The sequence below is a fragment of the Triturus cristatus genome, chromosome 3_1 (genome assembly GCF_964204655.1).
Source record: "Triturus cristatus chromosome 3_1, aTriCri1.1, whole genome shotgun sequence".
Classification (NCBI taxonomy): Eukaryota; Metazoa; Chordata; class Amphibia; order Caudata; family Salamandridae; genus Triturus; species Triturus cristatus.
Window position 1 is genome coordinate 141,111,966 of NC_140583.1, and position 21,138 is coordinate 141,133,103.

General features: G+C 46.9%; 1 protein-coding gene across 5 annotated transcripts in view; it reads right to left on the reverse strand.

Moving 5' to 3' along the window:
- E2F8 (E2F transcription factor 8) overlaps positions 1-21,138 on the reverse strand; it is a 134,593-nt gene that overhangs the window by 32,166 nt on the left and 81,289 nt on the right. For all 5 annotated transcript variants that reach the window (XM_085643586.1, XM_085643585.1, XM_085643589.1 and 2 more), the window contains exons 4-9: positions 17,277-17,433; positions 15,767-16,072; positions 15,166-15,327; positions 10,207-10,344; positions 9,207-9,425; positions 7,589-7,673 (exon numbers count right to left, since the gene is read on the reverse strand). In XM_085643586.1, the coding sequence (XP_085499712.1) occupies positions 7,589-7,673; positions 9,207-9,425; positions 10,207-10,344; positions 15,166-15,327; positions 15,767-16,072; positions 17,277-17,433 (1,067 nt within the window). The remainder of the gene's footprint in view (positions 1-7,588; positions 7,674-9,206; positions 9,426-10,206; positions 10,345-15,165; positions 15,328-15,766; positions 16,073-17,276; positions 17,434-21,138) is intronic.

Here is a 21,138-nt window from a genome sequence, read left to right on the forward strand (position 1 = left end):
GTGACCCTGCGACGCCGGAAGGCGACATCGGGCCGGAGCAGCCCAGCGACATCGAGCCGAGGCCGCCCAGCGACATCGAGCCGAGGCCGCCCAGCGACATCGATCCGAAGCCGCCCAGCGACACCGATCCGAAGCCGCCCAGCGACACCGATCCGAAGCCGCCCAGCGACACCGATCCGAAGCCGCCCAGCGACACCGATTCGAAGCCGCCCTATATTTATTCCGTGTTTATTTATGACCTGATCCTATTTATTGAAACCCCACTGTGGTATTATTTATTTGACCTGCTATTTTCAAGAAAAGTCTTATGGTATTGTATGTATGTTTTGAAACCTGCAACTAAGAGAAAATAAGATAAAGACAAACTACTTTCTTTCATAATTTTTACGGTGTAGTGTAGTTTTTGGAACGGATGAACGCATGGTTATTGTGAGGGTGTGACGTACGCTTAACACGGTGCCTGACCCCCGACCGCTCGAGCCAAGCTACCACGGTGCTGGGAACCTGGTGACTGCTAACCCGGTTTCCAACATAAAATTGGTGTTCAGCGGTGGGATAGAGCTGTGCTTGCGTCCACTCGACAATAACTGTGGGTAGTCCATAGGCCTACACCGGGAGTTTTCTCCAAGCGGACTTCCTAATTTTGAGTTTTGTTTTTCCAAATTTACTTCTGGTGGTGGGAGGAGGTATTACAAAAGGTACACCCCTGCATAGCTTCTGTAAGCAACTGTCTTCTATCCTGAGTGGGCAAAATGGAGTTTGTGTTGGAGGATGTGGAAACCTACACTGTGGCCCAACTCAGAGAGTTTTGTGAGCGAGAGGGGCTGTTTTGTCCCCAAGGTGCAAAGAAGGGTGAGCTCCAAACCAGCTTGAGGGCTTGGGGGGAGGCACGACGAGAAAGTAAGGCTGAAAAGGAGGACAGGGATGGAGAGACTGACCGCGAGGGGGCTGGTTTGTACCAACCTGAGGTGGGGAACCTAGTAGAGGGGCCCAGAACACTTTCAAGGAAGGGCAGCAGTGTCTCTAGTGGCGGCTTATCAGAAGTAGAATTAACTGACCGGAGGGAGAAAAGACAGCTCACATGGAAGTTGGCGGAGCTGGAGAAAGAGAAGGAGGAACGGAGGATGGCTCACGAGTTGAGGCTCAAGGAGATAGATCTCCAGATCCTACGAGTCGGGGCACAAACTGTTCCTAATGGTGGCAGCAAAGACAAAGAAATCACCAGGGAACCCAAACCCTATCTGCCAAAAGACATAGTAGCTAGCTATAGTGCAGGGGATGATATCGCCAAGTGGCTAGCGGCCTATGAGGTCTCTTTAAGAGCCCATGGGGTTCCAGAGAAATATTGGGGAGGGGGGTTGTATAAATACATGCCTCCAGCTGGCAGGGATACATTATTGGCCCTGGAGCAGGATGAGCAGACCCACTACCCCACCATGAAAGTGGCGCTCGTAAGAAAGTTTGGACTAACACCCGAGAAGTACAGACAGAAGTTCCGGGGTAGCCACAAACTGGGCACACAGAATTGGGTGGATTTCCTGGACTATGCAAAGAAGGCATTAGAGGGTTGGATACAAGGCAGTGAGGTGAGGGACTACGAGGGGTTGTTTGATTTGATGTTGAAGGAACACCTGCCTGAAAAATGTTTCCCTGAACTGCGTCAACACCTGGAGGATAGCAAGCTGACCAATCCCCGGAAGCTTGCTGAGGAGGCGGACATTTGGGCTAGTACCCGGGTGTCCACAAGGGGGACTGGAGGGGACTCTCAAAAGACCGGACAGGGCGCCCCCCAGAAGAAAGAGGGAGGGGAAAAGAAAACGGAGTTCTCTAAAGGCCCCCAAAATAGTTTCCAAGGGAAGGGAACAGGATTCACCCCTAGGTCTAACCCACCCAGAAACCCTAATCCTGGCCAGAGTCAGCAGCCAAGGGTTGTCCATTGCTACGAGTGCGGTGGTGTCGGACACTATAAGGGAGATGTGAAGTGCCCGAAAAGACCACCCCCTCCCATTGGAGGAAAGGCCCCCGGAGTAGCTAGTGTAGTGCTTGGGGAGGAGATGCCTTTAGATAAGGGAAGGGAGTGGGCGGGTGTCACTTTAGTGTCCCTGGGAGAACGGGAGATGGTTCCTAAGATCCAGGTGCCCGCAAATACCACAAAGTATGGGCAATGGGTCACCATCAATGGCCAAAGAGGGGAGGCTCTGAGGGACACAGGAGCCAGTATGACTATGGTACGTAGCCAACTGGTGTCTCCAGAGCAGGTGATTCCCCATGTACTCCACCCTGCCGCGATGGCTGACGGCAGAATGGGCCACTATCCGGTGGCCGAGGTTCCATTTGAATGGGAAGGGGTTGCAGGGTCACTTCAAGATGCCGTAAGCCCTGCCGTGCCAGTCGATTGTCTGCTGGGGAATGACATGGAGCATAATGCTTGGAAGGAGGTGGAATACCGGACTCATGCTGAGATGCTGGGTACACCTGACTGGGCCTGTGTCAGCACCAGGTCTGCGACTACCCGGAGGGGGAGTTCGTTTAGGCGGGAGCCTGGAACAAAGGCACCGCCGGCTGCCGACCAAGGGAAGAACCGAGGGCAGGGGGAGCCTGCCTCGGCATCCGCGCCCCGTGTGACGGATAGGCCACCGGAGGTGGTGGACCAGGAGTCCGCGGAGGGGGATGTTACTGAACTGGAGGACCTACCCATCCCGGCCGAGTGGCGCGTGGAGGGAGGGCCGACCAGGGAGGAATTCTGCAAGGGCCAGAAGGAGTGTCCTACCCTTGAGGGACTGAGGCGACAGGCCGAAGCCCAGGCAGCAGGGAACGTTGAGGGGAACTATAATATTTACTGGGAGGATGGCCTCCTCTACAGTGAACCCAAGGCACCCATGCACGGATCGTCACGGGCCTTGGTTGTCCCTCAACGTTACCGAGCCTTCCTTCTGGAATTGGCTCATGAGATCCCCTTGGCAGGACACCTGGGGCAAGACAAGACCTTTGCCCGGCTTGTCCCACACTTTTATTGGCCTCAGATGAAAGTGTCGTCCGACACCTACTGCTGGACGTGCGTGTCTTGTCAAGCCAGTGGGAAAACAGGGGTGAAGCTGAAAGCTCCCCTGGAACCACTTCCTGTCGTTAGCACCCCCTTTGAAAGGGTGGGCATCGACATTGTGGGTCCGTTAGATCCGCCTACTACAGCTGGTCACAGGTTTATCCTGGTTCTGGTGGATCATGCCACACGGTACCCAGAGGCTATACCTCTGAGGACCATTACGGCACCTGTTGTGGCTAGGGCCCTGATGGGAATCTTTACCCGAGTGGGTTTTCCCAAGGAAGTTGTGTCCGACAGGGGGACCAACTTCATGTCAGCATACCTGCGGGCGATGTGGAAGGAGTGTGGAGTGACCTACCGGTTCACCACTCCTTACCACCCCCAGACCAATGGTCTGGTGGAGAGGTTCAATAAAACCTTGAAAGGCATGATCAGAAGTCTGCCTGAAAGCCTGCGGAGGAAATGGGACGTCCTCCTACCCTGTCTATTGTTTTCTTACAGGGAAGTGCCACAGAAGGGAGTGGGCTTCAGCCCCTTCGAGCTTTTGTATGGGCACCCTGTGCGTGGACCTCTCAGCCTGGTGAGAGATGGATGGGAAAGAACTCCCAGAAAGCTTCCCCAGGACGTGGTGAGCTACATGCTGGCCTTCCGGAGCCAAATGGCTAAGTTGTGGAAGCAAGCTTCTGACAACTTGGAAGCCAGCCAAGCAGTGATGAAGGCGTGGTATGACCACAATGCTCACCCGGTGGAGTTGGAGCCTGGCCAGAAGGTGTGGGTGATCGAACCAGGAGAGCTTAGCGCCCTCCAGGATCGCTGGTCAGGACCCTTTGAGGTGTTGGAGAAGAAGGGTAAGGCTACCTACTTGGTGGATCTGAAGACCCCTCGTCAGCCCCTACGGGTGCTGCATGCCAACCGCCTCAAACCCCACCATGAGAGGCCCGAAGTCATATTGTTAATGGTGACTGACGGAGCAGAGGAGGTGGAAAGCGAGCCTCTCCCCGACTTATTTGCGTCTCAAGAAAAGGATGGGTCGGTGGAGGGAGTGATTCTCTCCCCATCCCTAACTCCTGAACAGCAGGAGGACTGCCGCCAGGTCCTGGGGCAGTACTCTTCGTTGTTCTCCCTTGTTCCGGGTAGGACTCACCTGTGCATCCATGACGTGGACACAGGAGACAGCCCACCTGTGAAGTCAAAGATCTACCGGATGACAGACAAGGTGAAGGCCAGCATTCACAGTGAAGTCACTAAGATGCTGGAGCTAGGAGTGATTGAACCTTCCAGCAGCCCCTGGTCCAGTCCGGTGGTACTAGTACCAAAAGCTGTACCACCGGGTGCCCAACCGGAATTGAGGTTCTGTGTGGACTACCGGGGACTGAACTCAGTAACCAAGACTGATGCTCATCCGATCCCAAGGGCGGATGACTTGATTGACCGGCTGGGAGCTGCCCAATATTTGAGTACCTTTGACCTTACTTCCGGGTACTGGCAGATCTCTCTGACTGATGGAGCTAAGGAAAGGTCAGCCTTCTCCACGCCCAAGGGCCACTACCAGTTCTGCGTGATGCCCTTTGGGCTCAAGAACGCACCTGCCACGTTTCAGCGTCTGGTGAACCAGATCCTCGCCGGAATGGAGAGTTTCTCTGCTGCTTATCTGGACGACATTGCCGTCTTCAGTAACAGCTGGGAGGATCACTTGCGTCACCTGCAAGCTGTTCTCCAGGCCCTGAAACACGCTGGTTTAACGATCAAGGCCAGTAAATGCCAGATCGGGCAGGGGTCGGTAGTGTACCTTGGACACTTGGTGGGTAGGGGAGCGGTGCAACCCCTCCAGGCAAAAATCGAGGCAATCATGGCCTGGGAACCCCCCAAGACTCAGACTGAGGTCCGAGCTTTTCTGGGCCTCACCGGATATTACCGCCGCTTCGTGAAGGGGTATGGGACCATTGTGGCCCCCCTCACGGAGCTTACGTCCAAGAAACAACCTCGACGGGTAGTCTGGACGGAGGCTTGCCAGCAGGCCTTTGTGAAACTGAAGCAAGCCATGTGCGAGGCCCCGGTCTTAAGGGCCCCAGACTTTTCCAAGGAGTTCATTGTCCAGACGGATGCATCGGAACATGGCATTGGGGCAGTGTTATCGCAACTCAATGAAGAGGGTCTGGATCAACCCGTGGTCTTCCTATCCCGGAGACTACTTCCCAGGGAACAGAAGTGGAGTGCAATAGAGCGTGAAGCCTTTGCCGTGGTATGGGCTCTGAAGAAGTTGCGGCCATACCCGTTTGGCTCGCACTTCCTAGTTCAGACCGACCACAGACCCCTTCGTTGGCTGATGCAGATGAAGGGGGAGAATCCCAAGTTGCTAAGGTGGTCTATCTCCCTACAGGGAATGGACTTTCAGGTGGAACATCGGCCTGGAGTGGACCACGCCAATGCAGACGGTCTCTCAAGGTATTTCCGCCTTAGTGATGAGAACTCCCAAGGGGTTGGGTAGCTCTCCCCACTTTCAGCTGGGGGGGGACGCGTGTTAGACCTGTCAGCCCTTTGGGTGGTCCCTCCTCATCATTATTTATTTTGTCCCACTTTTGCCTCAAACCCTGTTATAATTTTTCCTTTTTGGGAACCACCAGACTTTTTAGTGTTGATGCAGGGTCAGGGAGCCATTTTCCCTACCCCTGGAACTTCTGTCTGAGGGCCTGAGACACAAAATGGTGGCCACCCATTGTCACCTGTGACATCACCAGAACACACTAGAGGTTTCTAGAACCTTCTGCAACATTCTAGAACCCTGGGACAGAGGGAGGCAGTTTAGAATGTTGAGAGGCCATCTCAGAGTGGCAGTTGGCATCTGACTAGAGAGGAGAGAGGACCAGTTCAGAAGGAGGTCGGAGTAAGGCAGCAGGGGTGGAAACCAGTGCTTGGAGTGGGGTCCAGAAACCCACCCTTGATGCTAGTCCCTACTGACCAAGCCCAGCCTAGAGCCCTGTGTGGGACCAAGACCAGAAAAACCATCTTAAGGACCTAAATATTGTGAAGAGGCCTTAAAGAAGAAGACCAGCAAGCTCCTGACCTGTTTAGCGGTGTCCTCCTGGAGCCCTGACGTCGAGAAGCCTGGAGACCTGAGGCCTGAGGAGGAGAAGCGGCGCTGACAGAAAGCAGACGTCGTACCCGGAGCCGTCAGAGGTCGATAGAGGGCGCCGACGGAGGTCGTGGAGAGGAACCGGAGGTCGAGTAAGGAGTCACCTGAGGTCGAGGTGAAGCGCGCCGGAGGTCGGGAGTGGAGATTGCACTCCGGAGTCGCCGGAGATCGAGGTGAAGCGCGCCGGAGGTCGGGAGTGGAGATCGCACTACGGAGACGCCGGAATCTGAGGTGAAGCGCGCCGGAGGTCGGGAGTGGAGGTCGCACTCCGGAGACACCCGGAAGCGGGGAGACCGTGACCCTGCGACGCCGGAAGGCGACATCGGGCCGGAGCAGCCCAGCGACATAGAGCCGAGGCCGCCCAGCGACATCGATCCGAAGCCGCCCAGCGACACCGAACCGGAGCCGCCCAGCGACATCGAGCCGGAGCCGCCCAGCGACATCGAGCCGGAGCCGCCCAGCGACATCGAGCCGAGGCCGCCCAGCGACACCGAACCGAGGCCGCCCAGCGACATCGAACCGGAGCCGCCCAGCGACGTCGACCCGGCGCCGAGCGGAGCCGATCATCGTGAAAAGGGCAGTAAGTGGTAGAGGGGGCGTCTGAGGCCCCGTGGAGCCCTAAAAGACCATTCTAGGGGCTAGAGGGGTGTTAGAACCAGCCTGGGAGTGCCAGGGGTGAACTGAGACTGGTGCAGTGACCTCTGTGAGGGGTTGTGTATTTTGGGAGAGCCAGATCCTTAGGTTACCCCTATTCTACCTCAGTTCAGGCCCAGCCTTGACCAACCTAGGTGGGACACCCCCCATGTCATCCAAATGACCACAAGCTGTACTTGGGCGAAGTAAAACCAAACTACCTCGTGAAAGGGTTGTGAACTGTAATTGTCATTGATGGTGTTATTTATTGAGGGTGCTTTATTTATTGTCTTCCACTAATGTATTCCTGCACTGTATTTATTGCCTGACTGTATTTATTTGCCATCTGTATTTATTGCACCTATATTTATTCCGTGTTTATTTATGACCTGATCCTATTTATTGAAACCCCACTGTGGTATTATTTATTTGACCTGCTATTTTCAAGAAAAGTCTTATGGTATTGTATGTATGTTTTGAAACCTGCAACTAAGAGAAAATAAGATAAAGACAAACTACTTTCTTTCATAATTTTTACGGTGTAGTGTCGTTTTTGGAACGGATGAACGCATGGTTATTGTGAGGGTGTGACGTACGCTTAACACGGTGCCTGACCCCCGACCGCTCGAGCCAAGCTACCACGGTGCTGGGAACCTGGTGACTGCTAACCCGGTTGCCCGGTTTCCAACACTTGTGCACTTGTACAAGCATTTCAAGTTTGTGCTCCACAGGGGAAGGCATGCATGTTGTACAACACACACAAACAGGCATAAACTTACTTGGATTGTTCCTCTAAGTGCAGTTTACAAATCGCAGCAAGCTGGGCCATTTTACTTGGTAGGGATGTAGAGTTCTGATCTGTACCTATTTGAGAAAAAAAATATATGAATATAAAACAAAACTAAAGCTTGAGGCAGTTCAAAAAATATATTTGATACAATCATGAAATGTAAAATAATACTATTTCCAAGATTGCACTCATTTTTTTTAGGACAGTTTAGACGAATGACTAACCACTGAGTACTTATATCAACTATATAGAACTAAAGCAGTGTCTTCATTCTTCTGCCAGTGATATTCCTGAAAAACAGTATTATCCTGTGACAACGCCTCCATGAGTGTAGCACATGAGCAGGTTAGTCCAACTGGCAGCTAACATCATAGCTGCCATTTGGAGCAAGCAATTGTAATATTATAATCTACAATACAACTTCCAACATTGTAAGTGTAAGGAATGTCCTTAAACTCACGCCAGGGCCACAAGCATCACAGCCCTTTGACTGTTTGGGTCACAATAGGACAGAAATTTCTGTCCGATGCCAGAGGCAGATGTCTGCCTTCTGATGGTAAAATTCTATTTAGGAGACGTTGGGAAGGAAGTGAAATGCATGTTATACAGGCACTTACATCTTGGTGCAACCGGAGGGCTCACTTATGTCACCTTCTCTACAAATCAATCACACATTGCACCCACAGCACATTTTAAATGTGCTTTTGAAATATGAGCAATCTAAATTTTGGAACCCTTGTAGGACTCAGACTGAATGGTCGACATCGGTGAATACTTTGCGCTGCAACTTGCTGGAATCTAAACCAATGTGCTTGACTTGCTTACTTTTGGCTTGTTCATGTCTTGGAAGCTTGAAATCACTTGCTTTTTTAGTCTGAACTCCAATATCAGAAAAAAGGTTAAGAACTGTACACTGTCATACTGCAGAAAATCCCAAAAGAGATAGAGATGTAATATAGATATGATCATCCCTCTGTCTCTTTCACAATGAGGTATGTCATTTCCTAGGGTCAGAGCTCAATGCTCTGGACGCGGGATTCACGAGCATGTGCCAAGGTGACTACATGGGGAACATTGCAGATGGACTTACCTGGCTGATATTTCCAGTTTTGCACTTGCTCTCCAGCCACTTCCATCTCGGTGCTGTTAAAATTCCACTACCACTTCTGCTTTCCTTCACACGTGGAGAAGCAGCTCTAGGCGGTCATTGCCCCTGCTTAAACAACATTTGTTTCCACCCACACCCTCCTATACTATGCTTCTTGTGAATTACTAGCATCAACATATATATATATATAAAACCCTCGCTAAGTACCCATGTCCTGCATCTACACATGGGCTCTGCACAGGTACAGCAGTTTTTCTTAACACAAGACACGCAATCTGATGCAGTTCTATTGTGAAACCCTATTACAGAAGCGCGTGATCCATATGGAGAGTTGGCCTTCAGACCGAACACACTGGATTAATTCACATTAATACTGCACGCCTTAGGAACAACCAAATGGAATAAGCACAATGAGATGTAGTAAGACATATTATTGCAGTACCAAGATCCCTCACAAATGTGATTTTAGACAACAGGAGCAATCACTGTTCACATTTACCATCTTTATTTGACTTGATGGGGCTGGTTGGAGCAGAGTTTATTTTCCTCCGGTCGTTTTCAATGCTCTTTGCCAGTTTGATTAGCGATGGGTGGCGAGTGAAGCTTTGTTTCCCACGAGAAGAAAAGAGATTTTTGGCACATTGCTCCTTTGGCGTTTTCAACTCTTCCGTCTTGACAGGTGAGTGTGTAGTGTTATTGACACATTTTATGTCTGGAACTAAAAAACAGAATTCTTTTAAGCATGAATCCCAAAATGTATGCAAGCAAAACAAGTTGGATGTGATATGAGAGAGGATGTGAATAGGAACTTTAGCAATAACTTTTGTACAATTCCACATCTGTAATCTCCAGATCTTTTCAGAAATCTTCTTCAAGTACCTTATTCAACTTATGATTTCATCCTCTAAACACAAATGTAGACAAAGAAAGGACGTCACCATTCAGGAAGTAAGTCATGCTTTGCCTAGTCCTTCATTGACGTCCAGTCAGCCACACTTACCAATCAGCTGAACCCGGAAGCTGTACTCATGACATATACCATACTACTACTACTACTACTACTACTACTACACACACACACAAGGGTTTCACAAGGTAAATTATTCTTTATGTCTACTGGGTCGGCAATTCAGACCTGAATGTAAAAACATCACCATCCACCCGGGATATTAGCGTTCCTCAAGACCAGCAGCTCTGCCCTCATTTCTATGCACCTCCCTTAAAGAAAGATACCGAACAGAATGAAAAGGCAATGTCCACAGACTGCTGAATAGGAGGTACCTTTTGCAATAGTTAGTCTTGGCTCCATTTCACCAATAAAGAATAGGAATTGACTAACGCATTGTAAATTAGAAACTACTCCTGTAGAATGGAAATACCAATAAAGCCAATAAAGCTTGAATGCGAAAACAAATTTTCCTGACACATATCAGCAAAATATCACGACAGTACCAAAAAAAACCCACAAAAAAACCACCACACTAGAAAAAATAACGTACCTTCAATGTGAGTTGATGTGTCAGGTCCTGTCCACTTAAATGCTGGTTTTCGACCTTTTTCTTCAGTAACATGAACCTTCTTGATGAGATCAAGGCTACTGAGAACATTCGCTATGTCGTAAAGCCTCCTAATTTTAGCTGCAACAAAAAGATATTGGACATTATATACCATTATCTTGCTAAATATCCACTTGGGAGAAAACGAATAAAATTACTACATATTCCTTTGAAAAATAATTTAGTACACTGTTGAGACTCCAGTGCGACCCAAATTAGTATACAAAGGCAACAGTAGATCCTTACGCTCTATTTGTGGTAGTTTAGGCGAGCAGTTCGGCTTATCAGAGGGTAGTACTAAGCCTTTGTTGTACTCAGAGGAAATAAATGATACACACACTCAAGAATAAATCCAAGCCCTTTACAAAATAACACAGATTATCTAATTTTTCAGACCAAGAACTTCGTTCTACAGCAACTACTTTGAGATATGAATTTTTAAAGTTAGCAAAATAAATCACTTTTTAAAGCAATTGCACACCATTGAAGTCAATGGGAGAAAATAGAAAAATGTATATAAAATCATATAATTGGATTTCAAGGTTTACCTCCAGGATTTAGATAAGTAGAAAGGCCAGGTCCAATGTTCCGCCAGCGGATTCTGAGGAGCGTCCTGGATTCGGCCAGGAGCAGGGTGCCGAGGTCGCTGGTAGCTGGTGTGCTACAAAGAGGGCCCCCTGAAAACACACTGCACAAGGGGACTTAAAGTGAAGTCCGAGGAGTACCACACGAGGGAGCAGGTTGCAAGGGCCTCAGGGCCACGGGAGCGCAGCTGGTTCGTCGGTACCCCGGCTGGGTGCAGAGCACATAGGTCAGCCGGGTGGCATGCTTCAATGTTTTCGTGGTTAGCACAGGCATGTTGCAGGGCCGACTCGAGACAGCAGGGCCACTCATTAAGTGGATCTCAGGGGTATCAACGTCCCTAGACGGGTGCTTGCTTCCTAGGCAGATGGAAACCGAAATGGACTCTTAGTCTCTGTGTAGGTTACAGGGTGTCCGTTACCCCGTGTATTGGTGCAGCACAGTTCCGGTATGTCCTGGTGTCTTTAAACTTGGTTGGGAGACAGATCTGACCCTCCGGAGCTGATGCACCACTTTTTGCTTGGATGCTGCGTTGGAGTCGCTGGGGAGCAGAAAATCGGTAAACCAGACTCAGTGCCTGCGGATTGCAAGGAAGTACTTCCTCTACCCAAGGGAGTTTTCTGGCCATTAGTGAAGGGCTGGGGGTGCTTCAAGTCCTCACAGCAGCACCAGTACGAGGCAGCATACCATGACTGTCAAGCCCTTGAAGCAGCAGACAGGGTTTTGTGCCAAACTTGTGCAGCAGGTCTTCTGTTCTCGGGTCAGCAGCACTTAATCCTTATCTTCTTTGTGTCTATCGAATCTAAAAGTTAAGGGTCTAGGGATGCCACCTAAATACCACATTTAGGGGCATTGCAAGAAGAGTGACAGGTAGTAGCCAATGGGCTACCTACCTTTAGGGTGTCCACAACCTCTAACTGACCACTACCTGTAGCAAGAGGCACTAACCTGACCATGATTGTCTAATTTACTCTCAAACCAAGATGGAGAGAAGTGAAAAGTGGGCTCCACATCACCTGCCCCACCTTAGGGGTGGTACTGGCTGAATGGGCACCAACCTCCTAATTTAACTAATTTTCCCGCTTGTCCTCCCACCCAAATGTGGAGCTGGACAGGAGGGCTGGAATACTCCTCTCGCTGGAGCGACCTGGGTTGCATTTAAAAGGTGGCATCACCTTTGAAGCTTCCCACCTTGGGAGGTCATCCTGGTCTGGTGGAGGTGTGAAGCACCTCCGGACAGAGCAGGATTTGTTTCTGACCCCTGAGAGCACTAGCTCTCACTCCATGAGGTCAGAAACATGTGTGGTGGTGGCAGGCTGGCTAAGACTAGTCACAGATCACCCCAGTGTTTGGTAGGTTTACAGGGGACCCTCTAAAGGACCTCTTGTGTGCATTTATTAATAAATCTGACACTGGCATCAGGGAGGGTTTATTAAGACAAGATGTTTGGTACCAAATATCTTAGGGTACAATAAAGCCATCATGGAGCTAGGAAACTGGTGATAACAAGTATCCAGCCTCTGTACTCTCGTTGGCTTCCCGGTGCATTTACAATACTCAAGAATAGACTTCGATATTATAGGGTCCTATCTGCTCATGCAGATATGTCCACATGTGGGATATAGTGCACCCTGCCTTAGGGCTGTAAGGCCTGCAGTAGGGATGACTTAACTATACCTCATGCAGTGTATGTGGGCATGGCACACAGGGTTGTATGCCATGCCGACTCTTCAGTTTTCTCTGCACCTAGACACACAGCCTGCAATGGCAATTTGCATGGTCTTGGTGAGTGGTCCCTAGTGTTGCACAAAACATTCTGCAGCCCTAGTAGACCCTCTTCAGTTCCAATGTCCCCAGTTACCAGGGGTACCATTTACCTATGGGGGTTGCTGAAGTTGTGCCAACTGTGGTACAGTTTTGGGGTAAGAACACTGGTACTGGGAACCTGGTTAGCAGGGACCCAGTAGCCCTCAGTCAAAGTTGCAACAAAAACCAGGCAAAGAGTGTGTGGGGGAGTGCAACAAGACCTCAGTTTTCCACACGCAGTGGTATAACAGTCACTTAGCATTTCGCTGGTTGCCTTTTCTATTAAAGATTGCGCAGACATATTGTGCAAGTTTTTACACAAATGAAGAGTAATCTCAAGTAGAGTTTGGACCCATGTTGGTGACTGCACTACAAAAAACAGTTTATGGAAATGGGAGTGTCATTAAAGCACTGTGCTAAAGCAAATTAGAAAGCCTTCCTACCCTGTCTTTGCCACAAGGTCTGGGCTGATCTCTTCCTCCACATAAGATTGGCCTCTTTTGCTCCTGACATTCAGAAAACCACTAAAGATTCTCATGTACCTAATTTCCTTCATGACACCGTCAACTGCGCTCACAGACAAGATGTCAGAACAGAAGATTTCAATGAGAAGCATACCGCGGCCCTGTTGTCTTACACTTCATTCTTTTCTGTTGCTATAGATGTACACCTGCTCCACTGCTGACCAAACTATGCTGTTTTATATGATCACTTTTAAAAATGTCCACATGGTGCTATAATCAACATGTGGTCGAAGTAATCCTTTGTGCTTTGAAATTCTAGGACTGTAATATATAAATAACCCCAATAATAAAATATTTGAGTACCCAGATCCAGCCAAACTGAACAAAGGCTGTTGGTTATTTCACAACTGTTCCTTAAAATAGCCCTTGTTGGTGGGCGGAGGAACCCCGCTGCAAAAACAAAGTGGCAGCCCGCCTTAAGTAACAGATATATGGACAAAAGTATTTTTTAATAGCTCTGAACAAAAATTAAGGTTTAGATATATGCATTGTTTTAATGTTTATTGTAGTTTCGCATGTAATAATTGTCTTCTAGAATGTATTTTCACTGTGCCATTTGTATGGTGCTACATCTACTGATGGATTGATGAATTTCGATCCCCCCCTGGTGGTACCTCATAAGGAAAAGTAGTACAGAGCATAACGACTCCAGCCCGAATGACAGCCTACTGTCATCCGCTAATGGTTTCTAGAAGTCAGTCTTAAATGCATCCGCTAATGGTTTCTAGAAGTCAGTCTTAAATGGATCCCATACATCATATAATTGTTTGCACGTATCCAACATTAGAGGCGATCCAATGAAAATAATGTTACTTGTACAGCACTCCATTACTCCTGTCACAATTTCTGGAGATGGGATCTGGTTGGGTTGGAGCCCATTTCTACAGCGAGCGATCCTCCCAAACATCGAACATCGTTAAGCTTTTACTCTACTAATTTCTGTGGGCAAGGGTTGTTACAGTATATGATCTGGAGAGGACAGCCGTGCTGGAGAATCTTTGGTTAGCAAAGAGCATATCACAGTAAGGCAACCAGAGGAAAAAAAAACTCTCCTTCTAAGGGGACAAACTGTACTGTTTGCCAGATTCTTTCTAGATTCACAAGTTGTAACGGTTCTCAAATGAAGCCAGCTTGGAATAAAGGAAGAGAAACATAGTGGAGAAGAAAAGGCTCTTTAGCTGTAACATTTACCTCCTTTTAAATCTTAAAGCGATACCACTAGGTTGTGATTTTGTTTCACTAGCTAACACAGCAAAACCAAAGGGGATGATGGACGGAGTGTTGAACATTGCAAGCACTCACCCCCAGTCAACTGATCTGGGTTTAATCCATCATCATTCTTTAGCTCACTCCGCCACCCCAGTTCGGACATGGCCATATGCAAATCAATCTGACCCTGTGCCTCATGGGAACAGTCCAGCTCGAACTGCCAAGCCATGTCTTCCCTGGACCGGAAACAAGCATCCTGGGACCGGTTTCGGGTTCATAACCCTCATCAGCCAGGCTATCTTGAATCCAATGGCAAAGTGAGCAAGAGACCCACGTCTGGGAATACCCTGCCAACTTAGGGCGTACAAAGCAAAACCAAAGGGGATGATGGACGGAGAGTTGAACATTGCAAGCACTCACCCCCAATGCTCTCCATGCCACTGGAATCAAGCTATCTTGGCTGAAGAGGGGTGAAATACCGAAACCGGTCCTAGGGTGCTTGTTTCCAGTCCAGGGACGACCTGGCTTGGCAGTTCGGGCTGGACTGTACCCATGAGGCACAGGGTCAAGACTGATTTGCATATGGCTGGGTTCAAACTGGAACGGCATGGTGAGCAAACAAATGATGGATTTAGGCCCAGATCTCTGTACTGGGGTGAATGTATGACATTGTTCTGCATTCTGTCCATCAACTGTTGTTTTCACTAGCTAACATTTCATCATTAAGGGAAATGCAATGAGTAACAAATGAGTATGAGCGCCTCAAAAGAGCTCCACTTACTTTTAAACTTGCTTTTATCCAGATCTTCTACCTGATCCTCACCAATCAGGATTTTAGCAGCAATCTCAAGACTCACAATTTGAGGCTTCGATACAAGAAAGAGCATCACAAACTTCTGACTCATTACTCGCAGAGACTTATCTTTCCTACCGTTGACAGACGCTGTAAGAGAGAAGAGGGATACAGTAAGAATTTCAGTCCAATAGAAGCAATCATAAACTTACTTATCAAATGTGTGGATTCTATTTGTTATGCTGAAGAAAAAAGCTAGAGATAGAAATTGTTACTACTTGAGGCAAGACCATACGAATATAAAATAAGAAAGCCTGCAGTTCCCTAGTTTTGCATAGAAAAACAACCAAAATCTGGAATGTGATAGTTTTGCAGCCAACAAGTTCTTCTCATGTGCCTAGAGCCAAGGCTAATATTCCCTGTACACATTGACAAGAACATGTTTGCAATACCATTTACTCATAATTTCGAAATGTATGCACTTGAAAACTAAGCCTCAAAAGGTGCTGGTTACTTTTATCATTCTAAATGTTTTTAATACTCTAAAATACAAACAAAGCTTAACAAACATACCCACATATACAAATACCTGCTTTAAACTCCATTCCAGGCAGTTCAACAAAACACATATCCGAATGTACAGCAGCTGGTGGGGTTGCCACAGTCTTCTTGTTTTTATATTCAGTGATATCAAACTCTCGGTCAAAGTCTCTCCTTTTGATGACCAGGATTTGCTCAGCATATTTATTCTCTTCGCCAGCTCTTTTCAGTGCTCCAAAGGTTTTGATGAGGTTTTGACGCCCATGCCAGGTGTACCTGTTCTTAGCAAGGCGGCTGACCATGTGCAAGCTCTCGAGCACGTTCACTATGTCGTAGATGCGCCTGCGCTCCACACCTACAAAGAATGAGCTGATCAGTATTGCAGAAAGGATTTTGCAATTCTTTCCTTGCCATGTAAAGCATAGTTTAGATTAGGAAACTTACTGGAGAGCATGGTGCAGTAGAGCTAAATCAGTGTTACAGGCTGACAAAAGCTGCCTCAGCCTTTTCTGAAACAGACTTCTGTGCATCATTTCTAATCAATGTCGGTCATGTTTCACACGGAGGACACTGGCAGGAAAAATCATGAACAGAGGCCCATCCTTAACAGAATAGGGCACCTGCCACTTTGGCTCATGGGTCCTGTGGCAGTTGGACTAGCAGTTCAGGGGTTACTGTTAGTGGAGCCTCCACCTCTACATGGGGTGGAGGAACTGGGGGTTTGGTGGGTGGGTGCACCGCAACTTTATGATGTTCCTTGCACTCCGTCAAACTCTACATGAGGCTCTTAAGACTCTGAAATAGTGGAGTAATAACCAAGTAAATAAAATCAGGTCTTTTCCCAAGCTATTGGTTTTATATCTAATCAAGTGTGAAATCAGCAATTATAAAGAAATCCTGCACAGAGTCTACTTCTGGCAAAACAATTCCTGTATCTCCTGCGGAGCAGATGCGGGCAATGCTGTAGGAAATCCATGGCAAAAGGAATCCTGCAACACTGTAACACCTAGAGTAGCCACAGTAAATACAGAAAGTTCTGCTTTGCTTGGCAACTAAGAGAAGAGGCAGGTCATAACAGATAGCATAACATTCAAGATATATTTTTTGTTATAGAGGAACAAAGCACTGCTGGAGACTGGTAATGAGGTAGTGTCTGTAAATAGAGCCAAAACGACAGAAGTCTGAGACGCTAATCACTGTGGCTAAGGAGGGAGGGAGGGATTGTCTTCTACTACATGAAGTACCTCTGGAACTTAACCCAATAGTCAATTAAAGTTGATGTAAACTGAGATACTCTCCTTTATACTTTCATTCTGGTAACAGGTTTCTTACCAGGTAAGATAAAATTAGCACTGTGAGGCCTATACCCAAACTCAAGAACCTCATATGTAGACCCACAGTACACAAAACATGACCTATATGTCCATTTTGATACTAGCAGTTTGTAAGGACAAAAGCTTCATTTCTAAGCAAAAGTTCCTACTAACTGGTATATAAAATCTCTTCACCTAATAAGAAACAAAGAGCCACAAACATTGTCAACATGTGCAGACACGTACTTAACTCTTCCGCAACTTCATCGAGACAAATGTCATTGTTCACTGCTGGATTTGGAAAGTTGGGATAACGTGCTAAGAATTTATGACACAGCAATCCTAAGCTTTTGTCTTTCCTGCTCGGCTGGGATTTTTCATTCTCATCTCCTGAAAATTGCTCCTGCAAGAAGGAAAATATGGTTATTACAAAATTAAGTGAAGTCAGATCTGCGGATAAACTTGCATCCTCGGGTAACACTTGCTCAAGACTGAGACATGGAGACAGTGTAACAGATTAGGTTGAGCTCTCTGTAGTTGAAAATCGTTTGCCTTACACATAGTATTTTATGTAACGTGTTTTTTATATAGTGCATGTTGCCAGTTACTTTGACGCTTGGCATTTCTTATTCCACAACTGGCTTTTGTGGATTTGACCAATGAGGGTGTCTGTGTAGTGAATTTGACAACCATCAAAGGCTCAAATGTATTTTTGTACTGTGATTGGAGAGGCTAGCTGTTTCCACCTTTGAGCTCTGAAGGAGGGGGTTTAATGTAAGATATCGGTTGTCTATGAAGGGTCTGTCAGGGTAGGGGTATGGGCCATATCACCCTCCACTTAATATCAGTTTGCTGTGTTTGTAGCCTTGAGATATTAGTAGAATTCTTTATCAAACGCAGTACTTCTGCTTTTAGGGTCTTAATGGGTGCATGCTATGGCAATTGCTATGAGGTGATTGAGGCCAGGACATGTTTCCTTCAGCTCTGGACTGATCTGTTTGCTCTGAACTTGTTCAGTGGGTCTTTATCAGTACCTTTAATATTTATGGGTGGCCCTTCTAACTATATTGCATGAACCGCCTGTTCAGAGTAAAGATGCCCATGTTTCTTTGACCTGGTGCTTACCGTTACAACGTAGGCCTGTAAAATACATAATAAAGTTGCAATAATGCTACAGGACATTAAAATAGCCATTAAAAGTATTTTCAAACTGTGTTATTTTTACTTCATTAGAGTCAGTTTATATAAGAACAGAAATGTTGAATTCTATTTTGGACTGGCAACTTTACAAACATCGGGAGATGTGTTAAATGATCTACAAGCTAATCCATACTCGAGAAGGCAGTGTAGAGAAAGCCAGAACATAAGTGTGGATAGTCAACGATCCTGAGGCCTGCTGTAGGATCTACGGGCAGCAACACAGAGGGGCAAGAGAGCGGAGGCACAGGTCATACAAAGGTGGGGCCTGCAGACGTCACCAAAGCTGTGCAGACAAGTGGTGGTTGTATCGGATGTTTGGACGAGTATTGAAGTGTGAGAACGCCAAGTGATCATGTGACGTCCGAACAGCCCGCCCATCAAGTAATTCATAATATAGGGCGATTATCAGAGATTCGGCATAGCAAAGCTCACACCACCTTCTCTAATAGGTACATGTACACAAGACCAGCAATGAGTCTAGTTACTACACTCCACATTCACAGCAAGAGTGAGGTCAGGTTAGGCAAAACCAGTTCCATATAAAGTTTTATGGCAGATGTAGCAAAGCTGCCCATTTTTACCATCACTAGTTGCCATTGCTAGTGAACCTTTAGTGAATCTTAGCCAAATACAGAACCGTGAACGGAGGAATAGTCATACCAGGAAGGCCTCAAATCATTTAATTAGATGCAGATGCTGTTCTTAATTAATTTATATGACGTTAAACCCAGAATGGCTCCCATAATTAGAATCCTAAATAAACTTGGGTAGATGCCAGAACTAAAGGTAAATTGGAAAAAAGTTGTGCACACAAAGTGCCTGATTACGAATTTGGCGGTGCAGCAACAGGTCGACCTGATGCCGCATCGCTAAAGGCTGCCTGCCAGATCAGGCGCTTCCTCCTCTGGTCATTTTTTTGCATTCCTATAGCGGTATCTCAAATAATGGGCACTGCAATGGAACGCCAAAAACAGTTCCTGCACGACATGGACTTTGAAGTCTATGCCATGCAGGAGGAACAGGAGGGCATGCACAGAGGGGGTCACATGTTGTGCCCCCCTGCATGCATACCCATGCGGAGGAGGTACACATGCTCTACAGCCCCCCCCCCCGTTTCATCCACACCGCAAGCAGAGAGGAAACTCGTAATGCACTTGGGGGAAGGGAAGGGGTGGTGATTCCACTGGCCAACTCATAATAGGGCGGTCGGGAGACCAGCACCGCAGCGCCCCCACAAGTCTTGCAGTCTGTGGACCGCCAGACTCGTAATCGAGGCCAGAGTCTTCAATCTTGTTGCTACTACTGACAAAACTGGTCTGGCAAACTTGATGGTACTACCTAGGGTGCTGTTCTACTTTGCTAATTGGTGTACTTGATTTGTGGATTCCTTACAGAGGCAACAGAAGTATTCCTAAATGAGCTGCGATGGAGCTTTGTTGGGGAAATAGGCAGAGAATGGACCAATGAAGATTGCTGGCTGAACATCAACCCATCTCTCTTCTAAATGGAGATGATAAGATCATAGCAAGAATCTTAGCAGGCTTCAGTGAGTGCTAGGGAATAGTATTCATTAGAATCAGCTCGGTTTCATCAGGTAACAAAAATCGAGGGGCCGTGGCCGGGTTCAATATAGCAGCTCTTTGCCTCGTCTAGATAGAGCCATAGTAACATTACAACCTCTTTTAAGTGTAGCATAGAAAGCCTTTGATATGGTCAATTTGGACTTTCTTTGGCTTTTGTAGAACATGGTATGGTATGGCATGACCTGTCATTGCATGGTATGGGCCTGCTATCATATACTAGGTTATGGTTTATCATTTTATAGTATGGTATTGCCCTCCATTGTATGGTATGATATAGTATGGCATGGCCTATGATAGTATAGTAAGGTATGGCCTGTCAATGTACAGTATGGTATGGCCCGCCACTGTACAATATAGTACGATTTAGCTCGTCACTGTATAATATGATATGGCCTGTCATTGTGTGGTACGGTATGTTAATCTTTGTTACAATGTACACACAAAGCTATAGTAGGAAGAGAAAAATGAGCAGCTAAACAAGCAAAAGGGGAGCTTTACAATATGTTATTTTGCACGCTGGAATGTTCTGTCCAAACTGTAATCATGCAAACAAACCATTTAAAAACACACTGTTTTATTCATAAAACATTATAATCATGCTTAAGACATTCTATAGGTCACGTAACGCGTACCAAAGAAAGGACTTTGTTATAAACTAAATGAGTGATTATGTAATTGTGAAAAGCCAATAATGTATTTTGAAACCATTGTAAAAAGCGATGTCAACAACCTGAGTATGATGAGAGGGTTACAAGTAAAACAGAATAAACATAGGAAACGCGCAGGAAAAGCAACAGCTCGGAACAAAACCAGGAGCAAGACAACCTAAACCCACATTACCTCAATACCAGCTCGACCAATGGAAGGAACTAATCAAAAAGAATCAATCAGTACTTGATCTACCGAAGGAAGAAACAAACGAAGAGAAACTGAAAGTGGCAGGCACTGACCAAGCAGGAGTCAACGAAATAAGACAAAGCAGCCATGAAATGGTATGCAATTGTCAGTTCCAAGCCCCCTTTTAGTTAACAGAATGTCTCACCCCCAACACTGCATGCGCTCTCTCAGGTGAGACCTAAAAGAGTAGTTTAACCAATACTGTTATATGTATTCCAACATTTGCCAAGCTCATTTTTTTCAAAAACCAAAACCTAGGAGTTATAAATTCATCAACTACTAAGAATCTGCTTATCGCAAGTAAAAGAACACTCAGCAAACAGCCAGATAAAGCAGGTCCTGCAATAACCGATTTAGTTTAATATTGGGCATCAAATATACATTTTGGACTTTAGAGAAATATCATAATTTATTTAAAATTAATGTTT